Source organism: Tasmannia lanceolata, unplaced genomic scaffold (genome assembly GCF_043159265.1).
Source record: "Tasmannia lanceolata isolate RefF3 unplaced genomic scaffold, GAP_Taslan_0.1 ptg000008l, whole genome shotgun sequence".
NCBI classification, from domain to species: Eukaryota; Viridiplantae; Streptophyta; class Magnoliopsida; order Canellales; family Winteraceae; genus Tasmannia; species Tasmannia lanceolata.
This window is the reverse complement of record NW_027518685.1, coordinates 35,588,156-35,610,562: the sequence shown is the minus strand read 5'-3', so window position 1 is coordinate 35,610,562 and position 22,407 is coordinate 35,588,156. Positions and strand designations below refer to the sequence as shown.

The window sequence follows — 22,407 nt, the reverse complement described above, 5'->3', positions numbered from 1 at the left end:
TTGAGGTCAAGACACATAATCATTCCATTCTTTTCTAGTAATAATTTTCTTTTCTTCTTTAATCATGTCCTGGGATTCTTTGATCTCTGGATTTTTCTCTTTATTTTTTTTAAATTTCTCATATGAGAGGCATTCGAGGCCTAGCTTCCTTCTCTGTGTTTTCTTGACATTCAACTTGTGTAGATTGGTAATTTCTCTCTCTCTCTCTCTCTCTCTCTCTCTCTCTCTCTCTCTCTCTCTCTCTCTCTCTCTCTCTCTCAGAGCTTTGTTTCCTCCATCTTTGTTTGGGTTTTATATCGATCTCTATGATCGTAGATCATAGAGCGGTCCCCTTTACCATTATGTATAAATGGGTATTCTATTTGTATAGAACATAGTAGAGGGGCACATCCAATCCCCAATCCATGTTCGTCTATTAGTTCCCAGTTCTTCAGCGCGGGGTAAAGCAGTTTGGTAGCTCGCAAGGCTCATAAGCTTGAGGTCATGGGTTCAAATCCTGTCTCCGCAACATCTTTTGTTTTGGGATGAGTATTTCATTATCTTTGTTGATGTTTACTCCAGAATGACATGGTTATTTCTAATAAAAGATTGTTCTGAAGTTTTTACTGCATTTCGTACCTTTTATTCGAAAACTTGTAATCAATTTAAGTGTTGGATTGAATGCTTGTGTGTAGATAATGCTAGGGAGTATTTCTCTATGTGTAATGGAGTGCAGTAGTTCTTGGATTCTCATGGCATTCTTCATCAATCTTCGTGTCCCTATACCTCGCAACAAAGTGGCATCAATGATAGGACAATCATATATCTTCTTGATATGGCTCAAAAACTTTGTTTCATATGAAAGTTTCCAAACCGTACTGGGGTGATGCTGTTCTTATAGCATGCTTCTTAGGGAATCGTCTCCCTTTGTCTTTCTTAGTTGATCGGACTCCATTCTTTGTGTTATACCCGTTGGGTAATCTGTTTCCCTTGATCGCACGAGTCTTTGGTTGTACGTGCATTGTTCATAAGTTAGGTCCTGGCCTTGACAAGTTGGACCCTCATGAGGAAAAGTGTGTCTTCTTGGTTATTCTCGCACATAGAAAGGATATATGTGCTACAGCCCTCTCTTAAAGAGGACATTCATTTCAGCTGATGTTACTTTCTTCGAGTCTACCTCTTATTTCTCCTACTCTGTGACCGACGTTGTGGGTGAATCTAGACTGCCCTTCTGTTACTGTCGGTTCCTTTCGATGCTTCTACTTCTTAGCTGTAGGTTTATACTCGTGGCCCTCATCGGATTGTGCATCCTACTCCAAATGAATCTTCTCCACCTGACCAATCGACTCTGCTGTCTGAAAGATCACCTTCAGGTAATCGGCTTCATGATGCTCCTCCTAGTTATGTTTGTCGTTGCTTCGCGTACTCGATCTCGTAGCGTAACACATTCTATTTCTCATTTTGTTTCTTCTGACCGTATCTCACTTTGTTATCGTTCATTTCTCTCTGGATTGTCTTCTATCACTATGCCCAAGATGTGTTAGCTCATACCGGTTGGCATGCTGCCATGGATGCTGGCATGGATACTCTGCACTCGAATGGCACTTGGCACTTGGCCTCTCTTCCTTCTAGTGCTCAGGCAACAGGTTGTTGGGTATTCACGATTATCTACCAGATGGAACAGTCTGAGTGCCTGAAGGCGCGGCTTGTTGCGAAGGGCTACACTCGAACTTTTAGTGTGGATTATACTGAGACTTTTTTCACTTGTGGCCAAGATGCCCTCGGTTCGTGTTCTGATCTCTTTAGGTATCAGCATGATTGGCCCTTAAATCAGCTGGATGTCAAAAATGCATTTCTGCATGGTGATCTTACTAAGGAGATGTATATGGAGCAACCTACTGGTTATGTTGCTCAGGGGGAAATGCGTTCATCAGTATGTCATCTTTGCAAAGCTATTTATGGTTTGAAACAATCTCCTCAAGCATTGTTTGGGAGATTCAGTGAGGCAATTTTGAGCTTTGGCATGAACAAATGTGCGGTTGATCACTCCGTCTTTAACTATCAGTCTGATGCCGGATACATTTTCTTGATAATGTATGTGGATGATATTGTCATTACAGGGAATGGCAAGGTCGGCATACAGAAACTGAAGACTTTCCTTCAGAAATAATTTTCCACCAAAGACATAGGTTGTCTCATGTACTTTCATGGGATTGAGGTAGCTTATTCTCGTGGTGGACATTCATTATCCCACAGAAAATATCTGATGGACATATTCGACGAGACATGTGTCTTGGGAGTGAAACCTGCCGTCATGCCAATGGACCCGAATGTAAAGCTCTACCCAGATCTGGGAGACTTATTAGATCTTGGCAGATTCAGAAGGCTGGTTGGAAAGTTAATCTTTTTTACTGTCACTCGTCCTTTGCAGTAGGAGTAGTCAATCAGTTCATGAGCTCATCGCGCACTTCTCATCGGGCAACTGCGATTCAGATAATTAAGTACTTGAAGAGTGCTCCGGGAAAAGGTTTGTTTTTCAAGAAACATGGTCATGTGAAATTAGAAGGGTTTACTGATGTAGATTGGGCAGGATCTCCAGCAAATTGGGGGTTGACTACGGGATATTGCACATTTCTTAGAGGCAACTTGGTGTCGTGGTGAAGTAAGAAGCAGGTTGTGGTAGCTAGATAAAGTGCAGAAGCTAAGTACTGAGCCATGGTACACAATTGCAAAGCTCACTTGGTTGCTTTCTTTTATTCTAAATGGGTATTCTATCATCGTCTCCAGCTCAATTATATTGTGACAATAAGGCTGCTGTCAACATTGCTAAAAATCCAGTATTCCATGAGTGGACTAAACACATTGAAGTCAATTTCCACTTCATTCGTGAGAAGAGTCAGAAAGGTGAAATAGGCAGAGTGTTTACCTGATCGGGAGATCAGCTAGCCAATGTATTCACCAAGCCATTAGGAAGGGCCAGGTTGAATGATATTTGTAACGAGCTGGGAATGTATGACATATACACTCCAGCTTGAGGGGAGTGTTAGATACATCGTGTTATGCTAAGGGTATACCGGTCATTTCACCAGTATAACCCTATCCATGTACTCTTTTATACACACACACACACACACACACACACATTTACTAATATATCTATATACTACATAGGAGAAGAGAAAAGAAGATAATTTTTTGAATTTTTGGAAAATTCTATGAGAATTACACATCACTTTTTTTAACAAATGCACCCATTCAACTCACATATTTTCAATCCTACCCCCTCCTTTATGCTTTTTAACAAATGCACCCATTAAAGCCACATAATTTCAATCTTACCCCCCTCCTTTATGGTTTTTTAATAAAAAATCTATAGGGTGATCTTAACCGTCCGATTTAAGAGTAATTATGGAAGCCTCTATAGATTGGACGGCTAGGATCAGCCTATGGAAATGATTTTTGGGGCACAACCTATTTATGTTGTGTTCTATTACATGGACGGTTTGGATCAACCTATGACGTGGTCCGTACAGTTCTTTGTCGGCCCGTGCATCGCACGGGGTTTTTTACTAGTTTATATATATATATATATATATATATATATATATATATATATATATATATATTATCATATTGGCAATAGTAGGCTAATCTCTCACTCTCTCTTTCTACTTTCGATCTCTAGTGCAACACAGTCAATAAACCATAACAATAAAAATTGAAATATGAATGAAAAAGAGGGTAGACAAGCCTATATCCATCCCCAATAATGAAACAGAAGTGATAATCAGAAGAAGAAAAAGAAGAAAGAAATCTGGAAGGTCCTAATGACTATGGCAAGCACAAGATGTGCCCAACAGATAACCCCAAAGGGTTGATACCCCCCACCCTTCTAACAGATCTTCCAAAATTTTCCATGTTATGAGCTTGAGAAAGAAGATACTAGAGAGAGCTTATATTTTGTCCTTAATTTTATCATCATTACTAAAGAGGGCGAGCCTTGGCGCAACGGTAAGGTTGTGTAAGCCCAATGGTTTCCACCTTGGCATTCCCATCTTATTTTGATGATTCCAATACACAAGTGGTTTATGATCACTAATGTGTTTGATTGTCTAAGTTGTAGATCACATTGGTGCTAAGACAACATTGCTTCGATTAAGGCCAAAGAAGATCTCATTGGACCACATTATGAAGGCCAAAGACATCGGAGATCCAAGACGAATGAAGACTTGAAGAATCGTATTGAAGATCGAAGTCAATTTAGATTGTATAGATCCAATCTTAGTTTTAGATTTCAAGAGGCATAATTAAGTAATCTCACACACTCCTAAAATGTGTAAGTGATTGTCCTTGTGGTGTTCCAACACTTTGGGACCCTCATAACAATCCCAAGTTGGTGAAATGTTGGAAGCCCAAAAACAAAGATTGCTTGTCATAGGCTTCTCGGAACTCCGAGAGAATTCTTGGAGCTCCGAGCTCGGAACTCCAAGACATTCCTCAGAGCTCCAAGAAATGGTCCAGTAGCTTTTTTTTAATCTCCGTTTGTATTCCCGAAACTCCGAGATTTTTTCTCGGAACTCCGAGAATACTATAACGGTCAGAAAAAGAGCCGTTGGTAATTTTCGCCAGAATTACGACAATGCCCTTGAACGGTCATATTTGGCTTTTCCTATATATATGGGTATTCCTAACATACCTAAGAGGAATCCTAACACTCTAAAAACATACTTGAACATCCTAAGAGTGATCAAAGCTTGTTTATGCCTCTCATCCTCTAAGATTAGGATTTGGATCATTAGGCTCAATTTGTACATCTTCTACAAAGTTGTAAACCCTTGTGAGGGATTTTTGTTTCTTTCTTTCATATTCAAGAAACGTGTATTGGGCGAGTGTTCGGAGAAGCGTAGCCCACTCTCCGTGGTGGAGATTGCCACCAAGGTTAAAGGCGGTCGGAATTGTAAGCGGCATTGATCTTCGCCGAAGTTAAGAAGATCACATAGTGAAGCCATCAACGTGTTTGGTTGGTGGAGTGGAGTAGGCCTCGCGTTTTGAGGACCGAACCACTTTAAATCTCGGGTGCACTCTCTCTTGAACTCTAGCTCTTTATTTGCATTGCACCTCTAGATTTAACTTGTGTGCTTGAATTTCATTGTTGATCTCTTAATTTTCAAATTAGGTTTGAGTTTTCAAAAGGTTAAAACTTGCTAAGCAACCTAATAATTTTCACTCCTCGTAGTTGCCAATTCGGGACCACCCTTGGAATTTCACTTGGTATCAGAGCCTTGGCTCTTAAAAGATTTTCTTATCTTAAAAATCTTTGGTAAATTTTTTCTTAAATTTCAACAAGGGAAAGATCATAAGATCTTTGGCAACTTTTCTAATTGTGAAATGGCAAATACAAATGGAACCGAACTTCCGGAGGGCCATTCCACAACTAGACCTCCCTTCTTTAATGGGTCCAATTATGGACATTGGAAGACAAGGATGCGCATCTATCTTCTTTCGATAGATGTAGAGCTTTGGCACATTGTTGAAAATGGATACATGTTGCCTTCCAAACCATTTGAAGAATGGAATGTCGTAGAGAAAAGGCATGCAAATTTAAATTACAAAGCCATAAACTCTTTGTTTTGCGCCCTATCTACGGAGGAGTTTAATAGAGTAGCTCTTTTTTATTTCGCCAAGGTTATTTGGGATACACTTGCCGTTACCCATGAGGGAACATCTCAAGTTAAGGATTCCAAAATAAACTTGTTAAAGAGCAAATATGAAATGTTTAGAATGAGTCCAAATGAAAGTATTTCCGAAATGTATACCCGATTTTCTAAAATTTCTAATGAACTAGCTAATCTTGGTAAATCTTATCCTACTGATGAGCTTGTGAGTATGTTGCTTAGGTCACTTCCTCCACATTGGGATCCAAAAGTCACCGCCATTCAAGAATCAAAGGATCTCAAGGCGCTAACCGTAGAAGAGCTTGTAGGATCTCTCATCACCCATGAGATGCTCCTCACTAGCCGACAAGAGGAGAAGAAGCCAAAAGAGAAGGAAAAAGAAAGCCGATCTCTAGCTCTAAAGGTCTCCAAGGTAAAAGCGGACTCATCATCCTCAAGTGAGGCGGATAGTGATGAAAAAGAAGCTTTAAGAAAATTTAAAAGCTTATGGAGAAAGAAACATAAAAAAGATAAAAAGAAGAAGAAAGAAAAAAGCGATGTTGACGGAATTATAAGATGCTACAATTGCAAGAAGACGGGGCACAAAAGACCAGAGTGTCCGCTTCTCAAGTCATCTTCCTCAAAATACAAGGGAAAGAAGGATTGGAAGAAGCACAAGGCTCTTGCCGCCGGTTGGGATGCTTTGAGCACCTCGGGACAAAGCTCAAGTAAAGGGGAAGAAAAGAAGGATGATCTTTGCTTCATTGCATTCACCCATGAAGATGAGGTAAACTCTAACCCATCTTGTAATTCATCAAGTGGTGATAGTGAAAAAATATCCTATGATGAATTGTGCTCAACTTTGCATTCTCAAATTTCTAAAAATAAAGTTCAAACGAAATCTATTTCAAAATTAGAAAATGAACTTAATTTTTTGAGAAATGATTTTTCTTCCAAATCTCAAGCACAACTTGAAAATTTTCAACTTGAGATTGAAACCCTTAAGTGTTTGTTTGGATGAGAAAACTTGTCAATTAGCACAATTTCAAAATGTGGCAAGTTCTTCCAAATCTTATGAAGATGAATTTAATGATTCTTTAAATCAAATAACACATCTTCATAATGAAAATGAAAGGTTAAGATTATGTCTCCATGGGTTCCTAAATGGTGACAAAATAATTGACATAATCTTAAAGAAAACTAGTCGTAATCCTACTCATGCATATTATGATAGGACTACCTTATCTAACCCTCATGTTAGATGCCATTATTGTGGAATAAATGGTCATTATCAATTCCAATGTGCATCTAAGATTAGGGATTGTGGGGGAACCAAGAAATCTTGGGTTCCCAAAGCCCCCATATGATCCTCTTCATATGTGCTTAGATTACGGGCTTATGCTTAATATTGAATATCTTTTTATGGTTAATTTAATATCCCCTCTTATATTGAATTTGTTTTCCAAATAGGGGGAGTTCTAGGTTTGTCTTTTTCCTTGAAAAAGGGGGAGCTTAAAATTTGAAAATTTTATCCCTTTGTTTTTCTTTTACCCCAATCTTTTTGATTGATGCCAAAGGGGGAGAGAATTCTAGTGTAAGGAAAATATGTATGCTTTTATTGAAAAATCTCTTGTGCTTGTCATCATCAAAAAGGGGGAGATTGTAAGCCCAATGGTTTCCACCTTGGCATTCCCATCTTATTTTGATGATTCCAATACACAAGTGATTTATGATCACTAATGTGTTTGATTGTCTAAGTTGTAGATCACATTGGTGCTAAGACAACATTGCTTGGATTAAGGCCAAAGAAGATCTCATTGGACCACATTATGAAGGCCAAAGACATCGGAGATCCAAGACGAATGAAGACTTGAAGAATCGTATTGAAGATCGAAGTCAATTTAGATTGTAGAGATCCAATCTTAGTTTTAGATTTTAAGAGGCATAATTAAGTAATCTCACACACTCCTAAAATGTGTAAGTGATTGCCCTTGTGGTGTTCCAACACTTTGGAACCCTCATAACAATCCTAAGTTGGTGAAATGTTGGAAGCCCAAAAACAAAGATTGCTTGTCATAGGCTTCTCAGAACTCCGAGAGAATTCTCGGAGCTCCGAGAAATGGTCCAGTAGCTTTTTTTTAATCTCTGTTTGTATTCCCGGAACTCCGAGAACACTATAATGGTCAGAAAAAGAGCCGTTGGTAATTTTCGCCAGAATTACGACAATGCCCTTGAACGGTCATATTTGGCTTTTCCTATATATATGGGTATTCCTAACATACCTAAGAGGAATCCTAACACTCTAAAAACATACTTGAACATCCTAAGAGTGATCAAAGCTTGTTTATGCCTCTCATCCTCTAAGATTAGGATTTAGATCATTAGGCTCAATTTGTACATCTTCTACAAAGTTGTAAACCCTTGTGAGGGATTTTTGTTTTTTTCTTTCCTATTCAAGAAACGTGTATTGGGCGAGTGTTCGGAGAAGCGTAGCCCACTCTCCGTGGTGAAGATTGCCACCAAGGTTAAAGGCGGTCGGAATTGTAAACGGCATTAATCTTCGCCGAAGTTAAGAAGATCACATAGTGAAGCCATCAACGTGTTTGGTTGGTAGAGTGGAGTAGGCCTCGCATTTCGAGGACCGAACTAATTTAAATCTCGGGTGCACTCTCTCTTGTACTCTAGCTCTTTATTTGCATTGCACCTCTAGATTTAATTTGTGTGCTTAAATTTCATTGTTGATCTCTTAATTTTCAAATTAGCTTTGAGTTTTTAAAAGGTTAAAACTTGCTAAGCAACCTAATAATTTTCACTCCTCATAGTTGCCAATTCGGGACCACCCTTGGAATTTCACTTGGTATCAGAGCCTTTGGCTCTTAAAAGATTTTCTTATCTTAAAAATCTTTGGTAAATTTTTTCTTAAATTTCAACAAGGGAAAGATCATAAGATCTTTGGCAACTTTTCTAATTTTGAAATGGCAAATACAAATGGAACCGGACTTCCGGAGGGCCATTCCACAACTAGACCTCCCTTCTTTAATGGGTCCAATTATGGACATTGGAAGACAAGGATGCGCATCTATCTTCTTTCGATAGATGTGGAGCTTTGGCACATTGTTGAAAATGAATACATGTTGCCTTCCAAACCATTTGAAGAATGGAATGTAGTAGAGAAAAGGCATGCAAATTTAAATTACAAAGCCATAAACTCTTTGTTTTGCGCCCTATCTACGGAGGAGTTTAATAGAGTAGCTCTTTTTTATTCCGCCAAGGTTATTTGGGATACACTTGCCGTTACCCATGAGGGAACATCTCAAGTTAAGGATTCCAAAATAAACTTGTTAAAGAGCAAATATGAAATGTTTAGAATGAGTCCAAATGAAAGCATTTCCGAAATGTATACCCGATTTTCTAAAATTTCTAATGAACTAGCTAATCTTGGTAAATCTTATCCTACTGATGAGCTTGTGAGTAAGTTGCTTAGGTCACTTCCTCCACATTGGGATCCAAAAGTCACCGCCATTCAAGAATCAAAGGATCTCAAGGCGCTAACCGTGGAAGAGCTTTTAGGATCTCTCTTCACCCATGAGATGCTCCTCACTAGCCGACAAGAGGAGAAGAAGCCAAAAGAGAAGGGAAAAGAAAGCCGATCTCTAGCTCTAAAGGTCTCCAAGGTAAAAGGGGACTCATCATCCTCAAGTGAGGCGGATAGTGATGAAGAAGAAGCTTTAAGAAAATTTAAAAGCTTATGGAGAAAGAAACATAAAAAAGATAAAAAGAAGAAGAAAGAAGAAAGCGATGTTGAGGGAGTTATAAGATGCTACAATTGCAAGAAGACGGGGCACAAAAGACCGGCGTGTCCGCTTCTCAAGTCATCTTCCTCAAAATACAAGGGAAAGAAGGATTGGAAGAAGCACAAGGCTCTTGCCGCCGGTTGGGATGCTTTGAGCACCTCGGGACAAAGCTCAAGTGAAGGGGAAGAAAAGAAGGATGATCTTTGCTTCATGGCGTTCACCCATGAAGATGAGGTAAACTCTAACCCATCTTGTAATTCATCAAGTAGTGATAGTGAAAAAATATCCTATGATGAATTGTGCTCAACTTTGCATTCTCAAATTTCTAAAAATAAAGTTCAAAAGAAATCTATTTCAAAATTAGAAAATGAACTTAATTTTTTGAGAAATGATTTTTCTTCCAAATCTCAAGCACAACTTGAAAATTTTCAACTTGAGATTGAAACCCTTAAGGGTTTGTTTGGATGAGAAAACTTGTCAATTAGCACAATTTCAAAATGTGGCAAGTTCTTCCAAATCTTATGAAGATGAATTTAATGATTCTTTAAATCAAATAACACATCTTCATAATGAAAATGAAAGGTTAAGATTATGTCTCCATGGGTTCCTAAATGGTGACAAAATAATTGACATAATCTTAAAGAAAACTAGTCGTAATCCTACTCATGCATATTATGATAGGACTACCTTATCTAACTCTCATGTTAGATGCCATTATTGTGGAATAAATGGTCATTATCAATTCCAATGTGCATCTAAGATTAGGGATTGTGGGGGAACCAAGAAATCTTGGGTTCCCAAAGCCCCCATATGATCCTCTTTATATGTGCTTAGATTAGGTGCTTATGCTTAATATTGAATATCTTTTTATGGTTAATTTAATATCCCCTTTTATATTGAATTTGTTTTCCAAATAAGGGGAGTTCTAGGTTTGTCTTTTTCCTTGAAAAAGAGGGAGCTTAAAATTTGAAAATTTTATCCCTTTGTTTTTCTTTTACCCCAATCTTTTTGATTGATGCCAAAGGGGAAAAGAATTCTAGTGTAAGGAAAATATGTATGCTTTTATTGGAAAATCTCTTGTGCTTGTCATCATCAAAAAGGGGGAGATTGTAAGCCCAATGGTTTCTACCTTGGCATTCCCATCTTATTTTGATGATTCCAATACACAAGTGATTTATGATCACTAATGTGTTTGATTGTCTAAGTTGTAGATCACATTGGTGCTAAGACAACATTGCTTGGATTAAGGCCAAAGAAGATCTCATTGGACCACATTATGAAGGCCAAAGACATCGGAGATCCAAGACGAATGAAGACTTGAAGAATCGTATTGAAGATCGAAGTCAATTTAGATTGTACAGATCCAATCTTAGTTTTAGATTTTAAGAGGCATAATTAAGTAATCTCACACACCCCTAAAATGTGTAAGTGATTGTCCTTGTGGTGTTCCAACACTTTGGAACTCTCATAACAATCTCAAGTTGGTGAAATGTTGGAAGCCCAAAAACAAAGATTGAAAATCTGCTTGTCATAGGCTTCTCGGAACTCCGAGACATTCCTCAGAGCTCCGAGAAATGGTCCAGTAGCTTTTTTTTAATCTCTGTTTGTATTCCCGGAACTCCGAGATTTTTTCTCAGAACTCCGAGAATTTCTCGGAACTCCGAGAACACTATAACGGTCAGAAAAAGAGCCGTTGGTAATTTTCGCCAGAATTACGACAATACCCTTGAATTGTCATATTTGGCTTTTCCTATATATATGGCTATTCCTAACATACCTAAGAGGAATCCTAACACTCTAAAAACATACTTGAACATCCTAAGAGTGATCAAAGCTTGTTTATGCCTCTCATCCTCTAAGATTAGGATTTGGATCATTAGGCTCAATTTGTACATCTTCTACAAAGTTGTAAACCTTGAGAGGGATTTTTGTTTCTTTCTTTCCTATTCAAGAAACGTGTATTGGGCGAGTGTTCGGAGAAGCGTAGCCCACTCTCCGTGGTGAAGATTGCCACCAAGGTTAAAGGCGGTCGGAATTGTAAACGGCATTGATCTTCGCCGAAGTTAAGAAGATCACATAGTGAAGCCATCAACGTGTTTGGTTGGTGGAGTGGAGTAGGCCTCGCGTTTTGAGGACCGAACCACTTTAAATCTCGGGTGCACTCTCTCTTGAACTCTAGCTCTTTATTTGCATTGCACCTCTAGATTTAACTTGTGTGCTTGAATTTCATTGTTGAACTCTTAATTTCCAAATTAGGTTTGAGTTTTCAAAAGGTTAAAACTTGCTAAGCAACCTAATAATTTTCACTCCTCATAGTTGCCAATTCGGGACCACCCTTTGAATTTCAGGTTGCTCCATTGTGACCTTGTGGTCACGGGTTCAAGTCACGGAAACAGTCTCTCTGCAAAGCCGGGGTAAGGCTGCGTACATCTAGCCCTTCCCAGACCCCGCAATGGCGGGAGCCTCGTGCACTGGGCCACGCTCTTTACTACTCCATCTAATCAGGTTCATTGGTCCACGTTCAAAATGAAGGAAACCAGTAAAACAAATCAGCATAAACCATTACTTCCTGCAAAAGACCATAGACTTCAGCTTTTTTAGAATTTATCACACCAATAGGACCTGAAATGCCACCTTGAACACATGGATAATGTCTTATTAGACACCAACTCCAGATGGGCTTGGATTTCCAATAGAGATACCACCGAAATTAAGTTTGAGAAGAAATTCTATGGGTTGGACTCCCCTCCATGAACTTCACTTGATAACCTCCGAAGTCCACACTCCCCTGTGGGTTTCAAGCCTAAAGTTAATCTTTCCCTAAAATGTTGGGAACTTCAAGGGGACCAAAGCCTATCTCATGATGAGACTTTTCCTCTGCTTGCAAATTTTTAACTGCCTTCGTAAATTTACCTCTGAAAATCAGGTAATTTGGTCTTTCCATCAAGAAATCAGCCATCAGGTAAATTTTTAACTGCCTTGGATGGCTTCTGTGAAATTCGACTATTGTGAGAAACGGACCACTCAGACCAGCCATCAAGAGATCGAGATCCACATCGTCTGTGGCATAGGACACAAGACCACAAGTGCATTACACTTCTTGAAAGAGTAATGTAAAAAAATGGTTTACTGTGTCCTGCCAAATAACACTGGCATCTGGAGTGAAACAAATTTTGATATCTTGGTTCTTGCTCTTTTCTCTTCTATTGAATGGTTTTAGAAATTGATTTTTTTTTAATTATTGCAATATACTTAAATTTATGATATGCAAGTTTTGTCCGGTTTTCTTTATCTTCTTTACTTTCACTTGGCATACTTCGATTTACCTTCCGTCCCTTGTTGGTTTGGCTATCAAACTCAACGGGAGAATGTTTAGATACTTGAAAGGCATTATTAATAACAATGTATGACCTTCAAATTTTGTAGGTGATCGTCAACAGATCACGTGCTCAAATGCGTGCTATAATGACCAAAATCCCTGTTTTTATTGAGGATCTGGAAATGATTCCCCAGGTTTCAGATGATATAAAGGCCATGCTAAGATCTAACTCAAAAGTTTTCTTGGGAGCGGAGCCTCCTTACTGTTTCCTTTCTCGCATAGAAGCTTCATATGGAGAACTGACTGTTGGATGCAATCTCAAAAAAATGGTAAACTTTTTTCAAATGTTTGCAGTGAAAGTGTTTAACTTGTGCTAGAGTCATGTGTCCATCAAATTAATTTTTCTAGTTGCTAATGGGATTTATTAAGCTTTAAGGTCATTCTATAATGTTAAAGTTTTCTTTCCATTATATCAAAATGAATACTATGAAAGGTTTTGCTTACATATCCTACTCCAAACAGAACAATTAAAGATTTTACTGTTGAATTACTCCACTCAACAACTAATAATGAATGCAGTTTTTTTTTTTTTTGAAAATTAATAATGAACGCAGTTAGTCATCTGTACGAGTCTAACAGAAGTGTATGAGGGTATAGTAAGCCATCTGATATATATGTTTCAGAACTAAGTCAGTTGGATTCTTCTCAGAGCCATTTGGAAGGTGTTAGATATCTACATGGTGGAAGGAGACACAGAGTTGATGAGAGAGACAGAAAGAAAGTGTGTGAGACAGAGAGAAGCATGAGAGGAAGAGAATGGCGTGAGAGTTATTTCTCACTCCCCACGAAAATGTATGTGTGTGTGTGTGTGTGTGTCTGATTGATATATATATATATATATATATATATATATATATATATATATATATACAAATGACAAGAATACCAAAAAACATAGATGGTGGAGGGGGATTGGTATTGAGACGTTTGTGCTTATCGGAACTTCCAATGGAGGCGGTTTTGTTGCTGAGAAAAGCAACATAATTGGAAATATGCACGTGAAAGCATTCACCCAAATTCATGGCAGTGGAAACAAAAAAAAAGTAAAAAAATGAGAGGTGAAGAGGGTTCTAAATGGGGAATTAGTAGATTGGCGGTGCCCCTCCTGTAAATATTTTAATTTTAGCTAGAGAGATAGATGCCGGAGATGTTGTTTGGAATCAAAGAATGGGACTCAGACTCCAGGTGAGAAATACAATAATCTGGACCCCGACTCGGATCCTGATGAAGATGACCTTTGGCCCGACTCGGGGACAATCTCCACTATCTGTAAGGTAGGCTCTCCAGTCCTCTCCTTTTCGGGAAACGAGGTGGAATCAAGACTATCGTCACTTAATTGTTGTCTAGTTGGCAAAACAAAAGAGTCTGGATCTCTGGCCCCCTCTATATCGGCTAACGATAATCTTTATGATCTTTGGCGGTGGGCCAAAAGAATCTAGAACCTCCCCTGCCTCTCATGCCCTTGCCTTTTATCTGCGGACGAAGTTTTATTTATCTTCGAATCGGAACAAGAAGCTGCAGAGATCATGGACAAAGGCAATGATTTGTGGAAAGATTGACTTCATTCCCTTCTCCCTTGGTCCAAAGATTTCTCCCCGGGACTGGAGGAATTTTGGGTCAGATTTTATGGCATCCCTCTTCATGTTTGGGCTACATCAACAGTTCAGGCCCTAGGTAATCTCTTTGGTCGAGTTCTAGAAGTAAAAATTGAAGGGAGCCGCAACCAGTGTATGACCTTTGTCTCTGTTAAGATTCTTGCTCCATGGTAGAAATTTTAACCACCCTTTATTCAAATTCAAATTTTAGGACAAGCTTATACAATCAGAATTGAATCTTTGGGCAGTAGGGGTCTATCGCCTCCGAATAAATAATCACTTCTATCAAACTCCGACCCCTTATTTTTGGTTCTCAAATTCCAGAAAACTCTGTGTTGGTGGCGGAATGTCCGCCTGTTCTTTCACCAGAAAACCTTGGTCGGGGAGCCGTTGGACCCTCGAGGCCCTCCCCTTAGATTTCAAATTTCAAACCTCCCTCCTTGTCAGAATGGTCTCCTACCTGTGGCCCGGGCTATATCCGGCCTAGAACCGAAAATGGGTTAAAGTTTAAGAAATCTCTGGTGAAGAGCCTGTCAAGGCATGCCAGTCCTTTTCGCACTTGGTCAAGGAAAGGACGCTTTGCAGGAGTGAGGAAATATTTAGGTATTGTCAGAGAAAGATCTACCTTATCCCTTCCGGAAAGTTGCAAAGGGGGTTGCGTGAAGAGTCTCCAGATAAAAATGCATGATGCAGACTTTCGTAGGGGATCCCTGCCCAAGATAAAGGAAAAAGTAGTAGGGCCCCCCTTGGATTCATTTGGTAAGCCCGCCCTGCATCGTAATTCCCTTGTTTCTTGTAGATGAGGAGTCCTCCTATTTGGTATATAGGCTTCTTATTTGGTAGATAGGCCTCTTAGTTAAAATTTTGGACATTTCTGCTGTGGGGGTGGTTTGAGTAAGCTAGGAGTATATACGGTATTTTCTTGTGGAATGAAAAAGGATAACGACACTTGCGTATTGGTATATGGGTTTATGGTGACGGCTCTTTTCGTCGATATTAGGATTTGCCTTGTCTGGAAAGCAACCTAATTTTGCAACAACTGACACTATTGAGAAGAGGTTGTGGGCCAAGGATGCAAAGATATGGGCTTTATTTAATAAGAGAGTAGATCAATTTATCAGATCTGTTCGTATTCTTAAGCAAAGGTACGCTTTTAGTGGTTAAGAGAATGGTTGCTCCTTCCTCTACTTCATATATTCCCCATACCTATAAAAGACTACGGAGAGAGATTCCAGATTACACGGAGTGGTTTCAACATCGTCAATGGGTTCGTAGCCTGCAATATAATTCTGCAAAAGCCTCAGTGGAAGCCCCTTTTGGCTTCCACCATCGTGGAACAAGTTAAAGGGATTATCAAGCGACAGTGGAAGCAATTTCAGGAGGACTACAAACTCATTGCCGAAGAGTTCTTCCCTCTAACAGGTACACTCAATTTAAAGGAGTTTTGTACACCGGTGTACAAACTTCCTTTTTTCCTAGGCTGGTTGGAGTATACCAATATCTTGCGACGGCTTGAATGGGAGGCAAAACGAACCCTATGCATTCACAAGATAGCAGAGCTTATAGCTATCCGGAAGAACCCGATGGAAGAGGTTCCCTATCCGCAGTTTGCCCGGATTTTTTCCCTGTTGATATGGAACTAGAACTAGACATTGGGATCCTAATGGTGGAACTGAGCGAATGTGCGTGATAATCTCAAGCTAAGGCTAGCTTTGTTAATTTGTTTTTGGAAAATTGATGGGTGGTTTCTTGGAAGCTGAAACATAGAAAAAGAAGCAGAATGAATCTTAGGTAATAGTTTATATGGATGATACACTTGGGGAATTTTAATTTTGCTTTTTGAAGAAAGAACGGATTGGTGGGAAGCCCGGGTGGGGGTCCTAATACTGGAAGAGATATGGGTGCAGGAGGGATAGTCCCAATACTATTTTGGTAAGTCAGGGCATGCCCTCATTTGCCCTTATAGATGCTATGTAATGTACTAGGGACTTCTTGTCCCCTTTATATCTTTCATGGTTTCAATAAATATATGTCGCCTTTTAAAAAAAATGACAAGAATACCCTTTTACGTGGTGCGTCTAACAGTCACCCTCAAGCTGGAATGTTTATATCATACATTACAATCTTGTTACAAGCATCCTTTAACCTAGCTGGCCCTAATGATTTAGTGAACACATCTGCAAGTTGATCAGCTGATCGAGTGAACATAGGGCATATCTCGCCTCTTTGAATTCTCTGACGAATGAAGTTGCAGTCTACCTCAATGTGTTTGGTTCTCTCATGGAAGACTGGGTTAGTGGCAATCGTATCTTCGCTTCACGGAGAAAATTCTTGATCTTCAACCTGAAGCTCTGATACCATGTTAGATATCTACATGGCGAAAGGAGAGACAGAGTTGATGAGAGAGTGCGTGAGACGAAGAAAAGCGTGAGAGGAGAGAATGGCGTGAGAGAGTTATTTCTCACTCCCCACGAATATATATATATATATATATATATATATTATATATATATATATATGTGTGTGTGTGTGTGTGTGTGTGTGTGTATAATTATATATATATATATATAGAGAGAGAGAGAGAACGGTTTCTACACACATGTGTAGATAAGTTATCTACACACTAGCTTAAAATACAGTGGAGGCCCACATTGTTTGGGTGATCCAAACTAGGGGTGCAAGTTTGGCCCTGTCAGCCCTAACCCGCCCTGAGCCCGAACAGGGTCAGGACTGGATTTTCTAACCCTGAGGGTGGGTCAGGATTCATTTTTTTAGACCCTAACTTAGGTCGGGCAGGTTTTGGGTTAATGCCTCGGGTACCCCGACCCGACCCGGCCCGACCCTGAGTTTTCTATTATAGAATTGAACCATCTGTGCATGTTTCTTTTGCTAATGTTTTCCATTATCTTGGATTGATGTTTCTTTAGATTATTATTATTAATTGTTTCTGTTGCCCGTCATGTTGTTGAATTCATATTGTCTTATTTTGTTCCCTTTCTCTGTTTATTGGTCATTTTGTTCCATATAATAAGTGGTTGCTTTATTTTTGGCACTCTTAACAGGTATTTGCACTAGGGTCAATGGGTTGAGGTTTTCCGGCCCTGACTCAAGGTCAGGGCGGGTCAGGGCCGAGATAATGGGATCCAGGGTTGGGCTAGGGTTTTGAAAAACCCGACCCAACCCGACCTTGTTGCAGCCCTAATCCAAACCATTCATTTGATTGGCCCTCACTTAGATAGGGTGTCCACAAAAAATCAGCTCCATAGGATCATCCTAACCCTTCGAACCGTGGAGGCAAAAAATGGACAAATTTGTGAAGGTTTATACACATCCATTTTACCTCCACAAATCGTAGGGTTGGGATGATCCTATGGAGCTGATTTTTTATGGACACCTATCTATGTGAGGGCCAATCAAATGAATGGTTTGGATCACCCAAACAATATGCCCTCCACTGTATTTTAAGCTAGTGTGTAGATAACTTGTCTACACGTGTAGAAACCGTTTATATATATATATATATATATATATATATATATATATATGAAAATTGTTCCTGCGCTCGAGTGCAAAAAAACATGGTGGGCCCACATTTTTTGGGTGATCCAAAGCAATCATTTGAAAGGCCCTATCATAGATAGGGTGTCCAAAAAAAAATCAAGTCCATTGGATCATCCTAACCCTTCCATTTGTGGAGGGAAAAAATAGGGAGATACTATGGACAAACAGTATCTATCCTTTTTTCCCTCCGCAAATGGACACCCTAAGATGATCCAATGGAGGTGACTTTTGGTACACAGCCTGTCTATGATAGGGCCTTTCAAATGAATGCTTCAAAAAATGTGGGCCCAACCCTTTTTTTTGCACTCGAGACAGGAACAGTTTACCCTCCCCGAACTAGAGAGAGAGAGAGGGGGGGGGGGAAGACTGTTCCTGCGCTCGAGTGCAAAAAACAAGGTTGGGCTCACATTTTTTGCGTTATCCAAAGCATTCATTTGGAAGGCCCTTCCATAGATAGGGTGTCTACCAAAAATTAGATCCATAGGATCATCCTAACCCAAAAGTGGAGGGTTGTCTGTCCATTTTTCCCTCCACTTTTGGATGGATTAGGATGATCCCATGGATCTGATTTTTGGTACACCCTATCTATGGAAGGGCCTTCCAAATGAATGCTTTGGATCACCCCAAAAATGTGGGCCCACATGATTTTTTTGCACTCGAGTGCATATAGCTCGTTCGAGAGCAGGAACCCTTTCTTGATATATATATATATATATATATATATATATATATATATATATATATATATATATATAGAGAGAGAGAGAGAGAGAGAGAGAGAGAGAGAGAGAGAACTGTTGGTGGCGCACCAATTTTTTGGTGCGCTTAAGTTATAATGCCTCCCATTGGTGCGCTTAAGCGGGACCCAAACATTTAAACGAATGGGAGGCGTTATAACAACTTAAGCGCACCAAAAAAATGGTGAGCTTAAGCGCACCAACAGTTTTCTCATATATATATATATATATATATATATATATATATATATATATAGAGAGAGAGAGAGAGAGAGAGAAATGACAAGAAGACCCTTTTGAGTGGTGCTTCTAACAGAAGGCAAAAAAATTTATTTGTGAGATTATTTTTATTTCAAGGGCTTCTAACAAAACGGGGACCCATTACCCTTAAAGAAGGGTCCATATAACAGTGACACATGTGCAAGAAGACAGGAGAGAGCACAGTCTCTGTCATGGCTGGACATGGCTTCCAAATAATTACCAAAATACCCCTATGTCAGGAGTAAATTTTTGGAAGGACCGGATGAGACAAGCATCTACTGCAGTCTCTCTGCCTGGCCAAAATGGCATTGAAGGAGAGTCTGACTGGCTTTAGTTTTGGATCAATTTTCCTATTGTGGCAGACGGCCTTTTCCAGCCAGACTCTCCTCCGATGCCTTATTGGTCAGAAGAAGAGACTGTGACCTACATTCTTCTCATCCGATTGCGGTGATCGAATAATTGGTGTTGACTTCTGTTTAAAAATTTAACCCTTGAATAAGGTTATTTTTTATCATTTTTACTTTCTTTTTAATCTTTTTTAATTTCATTTTTATATCAAAGTGAAATTCCATTTTAGAAGTCCTTTTCTTTTATTTTGTATTATTTTATTTTTCTAATTTGCATATAGGTCCACAATCGCATTTAAATATCTTTTATTTGACGGAAGCCTTAGCTCATTATGACCACCTATCCATTAATATCTAAATCCGGACTCCCCTTAGCATCCATTGAAAATTAATTTATGTGGCTTCAAATATTATCTTTAATTCATAATGACGACTGGCTTCAAATATTATCTTTAATTCATGATCTTGTGACAGAGAGCTTGTAAACATTTGGATCTTTAATCTTTTAGTCATGTCTCCTTGAACTTTGATATGCGTATCCAACTAGAATTTTGATTGAACTGTTTAGTTCTTCATTCACTACTTACAAAGCTGCTAGAGGTGCCCTATTATGTGCAATATACCTAAGGGAGCCTTGCAAAGTATTCTGTCTCCATATGCCCTCTTATTTGAAAAATTGTAATTGATCGGGCTACACAATCATAAAAGGGAGTGATTCTTACAACCACATGTTCTTGAGATGTTCTTTCATTTTTATTTATTAATTTTTGGTGTTTCACTTTTTTGCCACAATCAGTACTCAAGTTTTTTTTTTTTTTTTTGAATGGCTCAGTACTCAAGTTTTCTTGGCTGGAATTGCAGAGCAAAGAGGAGTTGTACTCTACGGAACAAGATATTTTGCTGCAATCAACCAGGATTATTAAGCAGCATGGTGTCCGACTTGGTAGCCTTCTTTCAAGATTTGATCAGTAATTTGCTGCCTGTGGACTTCATTTATGAGGTGGGCTACCATTGGTTGTGAATTCTATTATACTTGTCTTATATACTTAGAATATTTAAGATCATATATTTACAACAACAGGCTATTTGATGGTGACATCCCAAAACATAGTCCTGTAAGAAATGTGAATTTGGACAAAACAACGTGCATGAAATCTTTAATTTTGGGACCTTTTATAGGTAAATTAAATTTTCTATCTTAATAATACACAGATTTCTGTATAGTTATTCCTCAAAATATAGTTTAAGACTTTAAGCATTTCCTAATCATATCCCATGTAAATTAATTTCAGAAAGCTGCTTATTTTATAATTATGGTTTGCATCTCCTAGTTGTATTTAGAATCAAGTACTCAAATTGGAAGCATGTTTATTTTTAGGGCAATGATATTTTCGCTCCCCCTGAATTACACTTTCGCTCCCTTTTTAATGTGATTTGACGTCAAAAAGCGTTACAGTTGGCCACTGTTCACGTTATAAGGGGGTCGAATGCGTCCTGCTGGGGGAGTGAAAATATCTTCGCCCTTATTTTTATTGCCTAAAAAGTTATTTTGGTCCCCAATTTGTGTATTCGTGATGGAGTACTGTGAATTTCAAGTAATCTCCCATGTTCAAGGTGGCTTCCTTATACGGTAACACATGTATTTATTTTTTATTTATCTTTTTGATGACATAGGGTATCCCCACCCCATTTTAGGGCGGGACTAATCCCTATGGATGCACGTAATCACCCGTAACACATGTATTTATGGACCCCGCATTGTGCTATTTGATATTATCTCTCAGTTATAATGGAAGTGTGAGTTTTTATAACAATTGGTCAATTTGCAGATGCTTGGCTTGTTTTTAGAATACTATTATTATTAACTTAAAATTTGTTGCATCTCTGAAGCAATTATAGTTCACTTGATGAGTCGCAAACTATCGAACACAAGCTGGCAAGGTAAGGAGGTGGAGATAATTCTGCACAAACCCAGTCATTACCATGTGAATTCTCAATGAAGATTTTGAGTAGATGTTCAGAATAGGAACATGATTTGATGACCAGTTTGTCGTTGTGTTCAAACATCCTGTAATTTTGGCTTGATTTTCGTACTTGATGACATGAAATTTGTACAATTGCATCACAATTGTATCTTGATCTTGACTCAGGGATTCAATAGTTTGGAGTGTGAAATATGAGGTTATCCTTCTTCCAACAAGTATATGATGATTCAAAATTAAAATAGCTTGTAGAAAGAATAATCTTATCATGCAGTAACTATCTGTTAGTTGGATTTGTAATTTTTTATCTTGATTTTTTAAGGAAAATTCATCTTTGGAAGGGAACTCGAGTATTTCTGTTCTTTTACATGCCAAAAACCTCTAGTTTTAATGATTTTATCTTTCTATGCATAAATAAATAACCGATGGCCATGTTTGGCAACCATGAATTTTTTTCATGGAATATTACTTTACCAAGTGGTGAGACGGGTAGGGAGGGAGAGAGATGAGAGGGCACGAATGAGGAGTGAAAAACAGGGAAGAAATAAAGTCTGTTTTGAATTGAGTTTCTCTTTTCCCTGTTTTTCAGCCTTTTCTAGCCTCTCCTCACTTCATTTCTTCTTAATTCTCTCCCTCTCCCATGCTCCCAGCCTAAACATGATTTAACTTGGGTACAGAAAATTGAACCATGATGTTATTTGGGTAATGAAAAGTTAATCCATGATGGAAAGATTTCTCGATGCCATTGCATGAGAACAAGGGTGAGTACTCTTTCCCCTCTCTACTTGTCCCATAGTTTTTCTTAAATTGCTGCTGTGTGATGATGTGCCCATATGTGGGCTTGTAGTATCAATTGATGGAATTTGGGTCCCCCTGTTTTTGGCTGACCATTATGGAATCAAAACACAAGACTAGCTTTTAAGGCTTTTCTCCATGGCTAATATCAGTAGGAAATGACCTAGAGAGCCTTCCTAGAATCCCTCTATTAAAATAAGATTTCTACATGATGAAAGTTACTGCAGATTCTCAACCTTTTGCAAGGGCCTTGAGGCGTCTTACAAGTAATAAAAGGGTTTTTGTAGACAAAATGTGAGTAAGATCGTGGTACTTCGATCACT

At 38.8% G+C, this 22,407-nt stretch overlaps 1 protein-coding gene across 4 annotated transcripts in view; it reads left to right on the top strand.

The window, feature by feature from the left end:
* LOC143885284 (mechanosensitive ion channel protein 1, mitochondrial-like) overlaps window positions 1–21,634 on the top strand; it is a 79,576-nt gene extending 57,942 nt beyond the window's left edge. Inside the window, exons 7-9 of one of the 4 annotated variants that reach the window (XM_077389377.1) lie at window positions 12,854–13,075; window positions 20,140–20,307; window positions 21,207–21,634. In XM_077389377.1, coding sequence (XP_077245492.1) covers window positions 12,854–13,075; window positions 20,140–20,307; window positions 21,207–21,215 — 399 coding nt within the window. In that variant the 3' untranslated portion in view covers window positions 21,216–21,634. Of the gene's footprint in view, window positions 1–12,853; window positions 13,076–20,139; window positions 20,308–21,197 lie in introns of all 4 variants that reach the window. The other 3 variants (XM_077389376.1, XM_077389379.1, XM_077389378.1) reach the window with 3 other exon arrangements.
* Window positions 21,635–22,407: the final 773 nt, after the last annotated feature.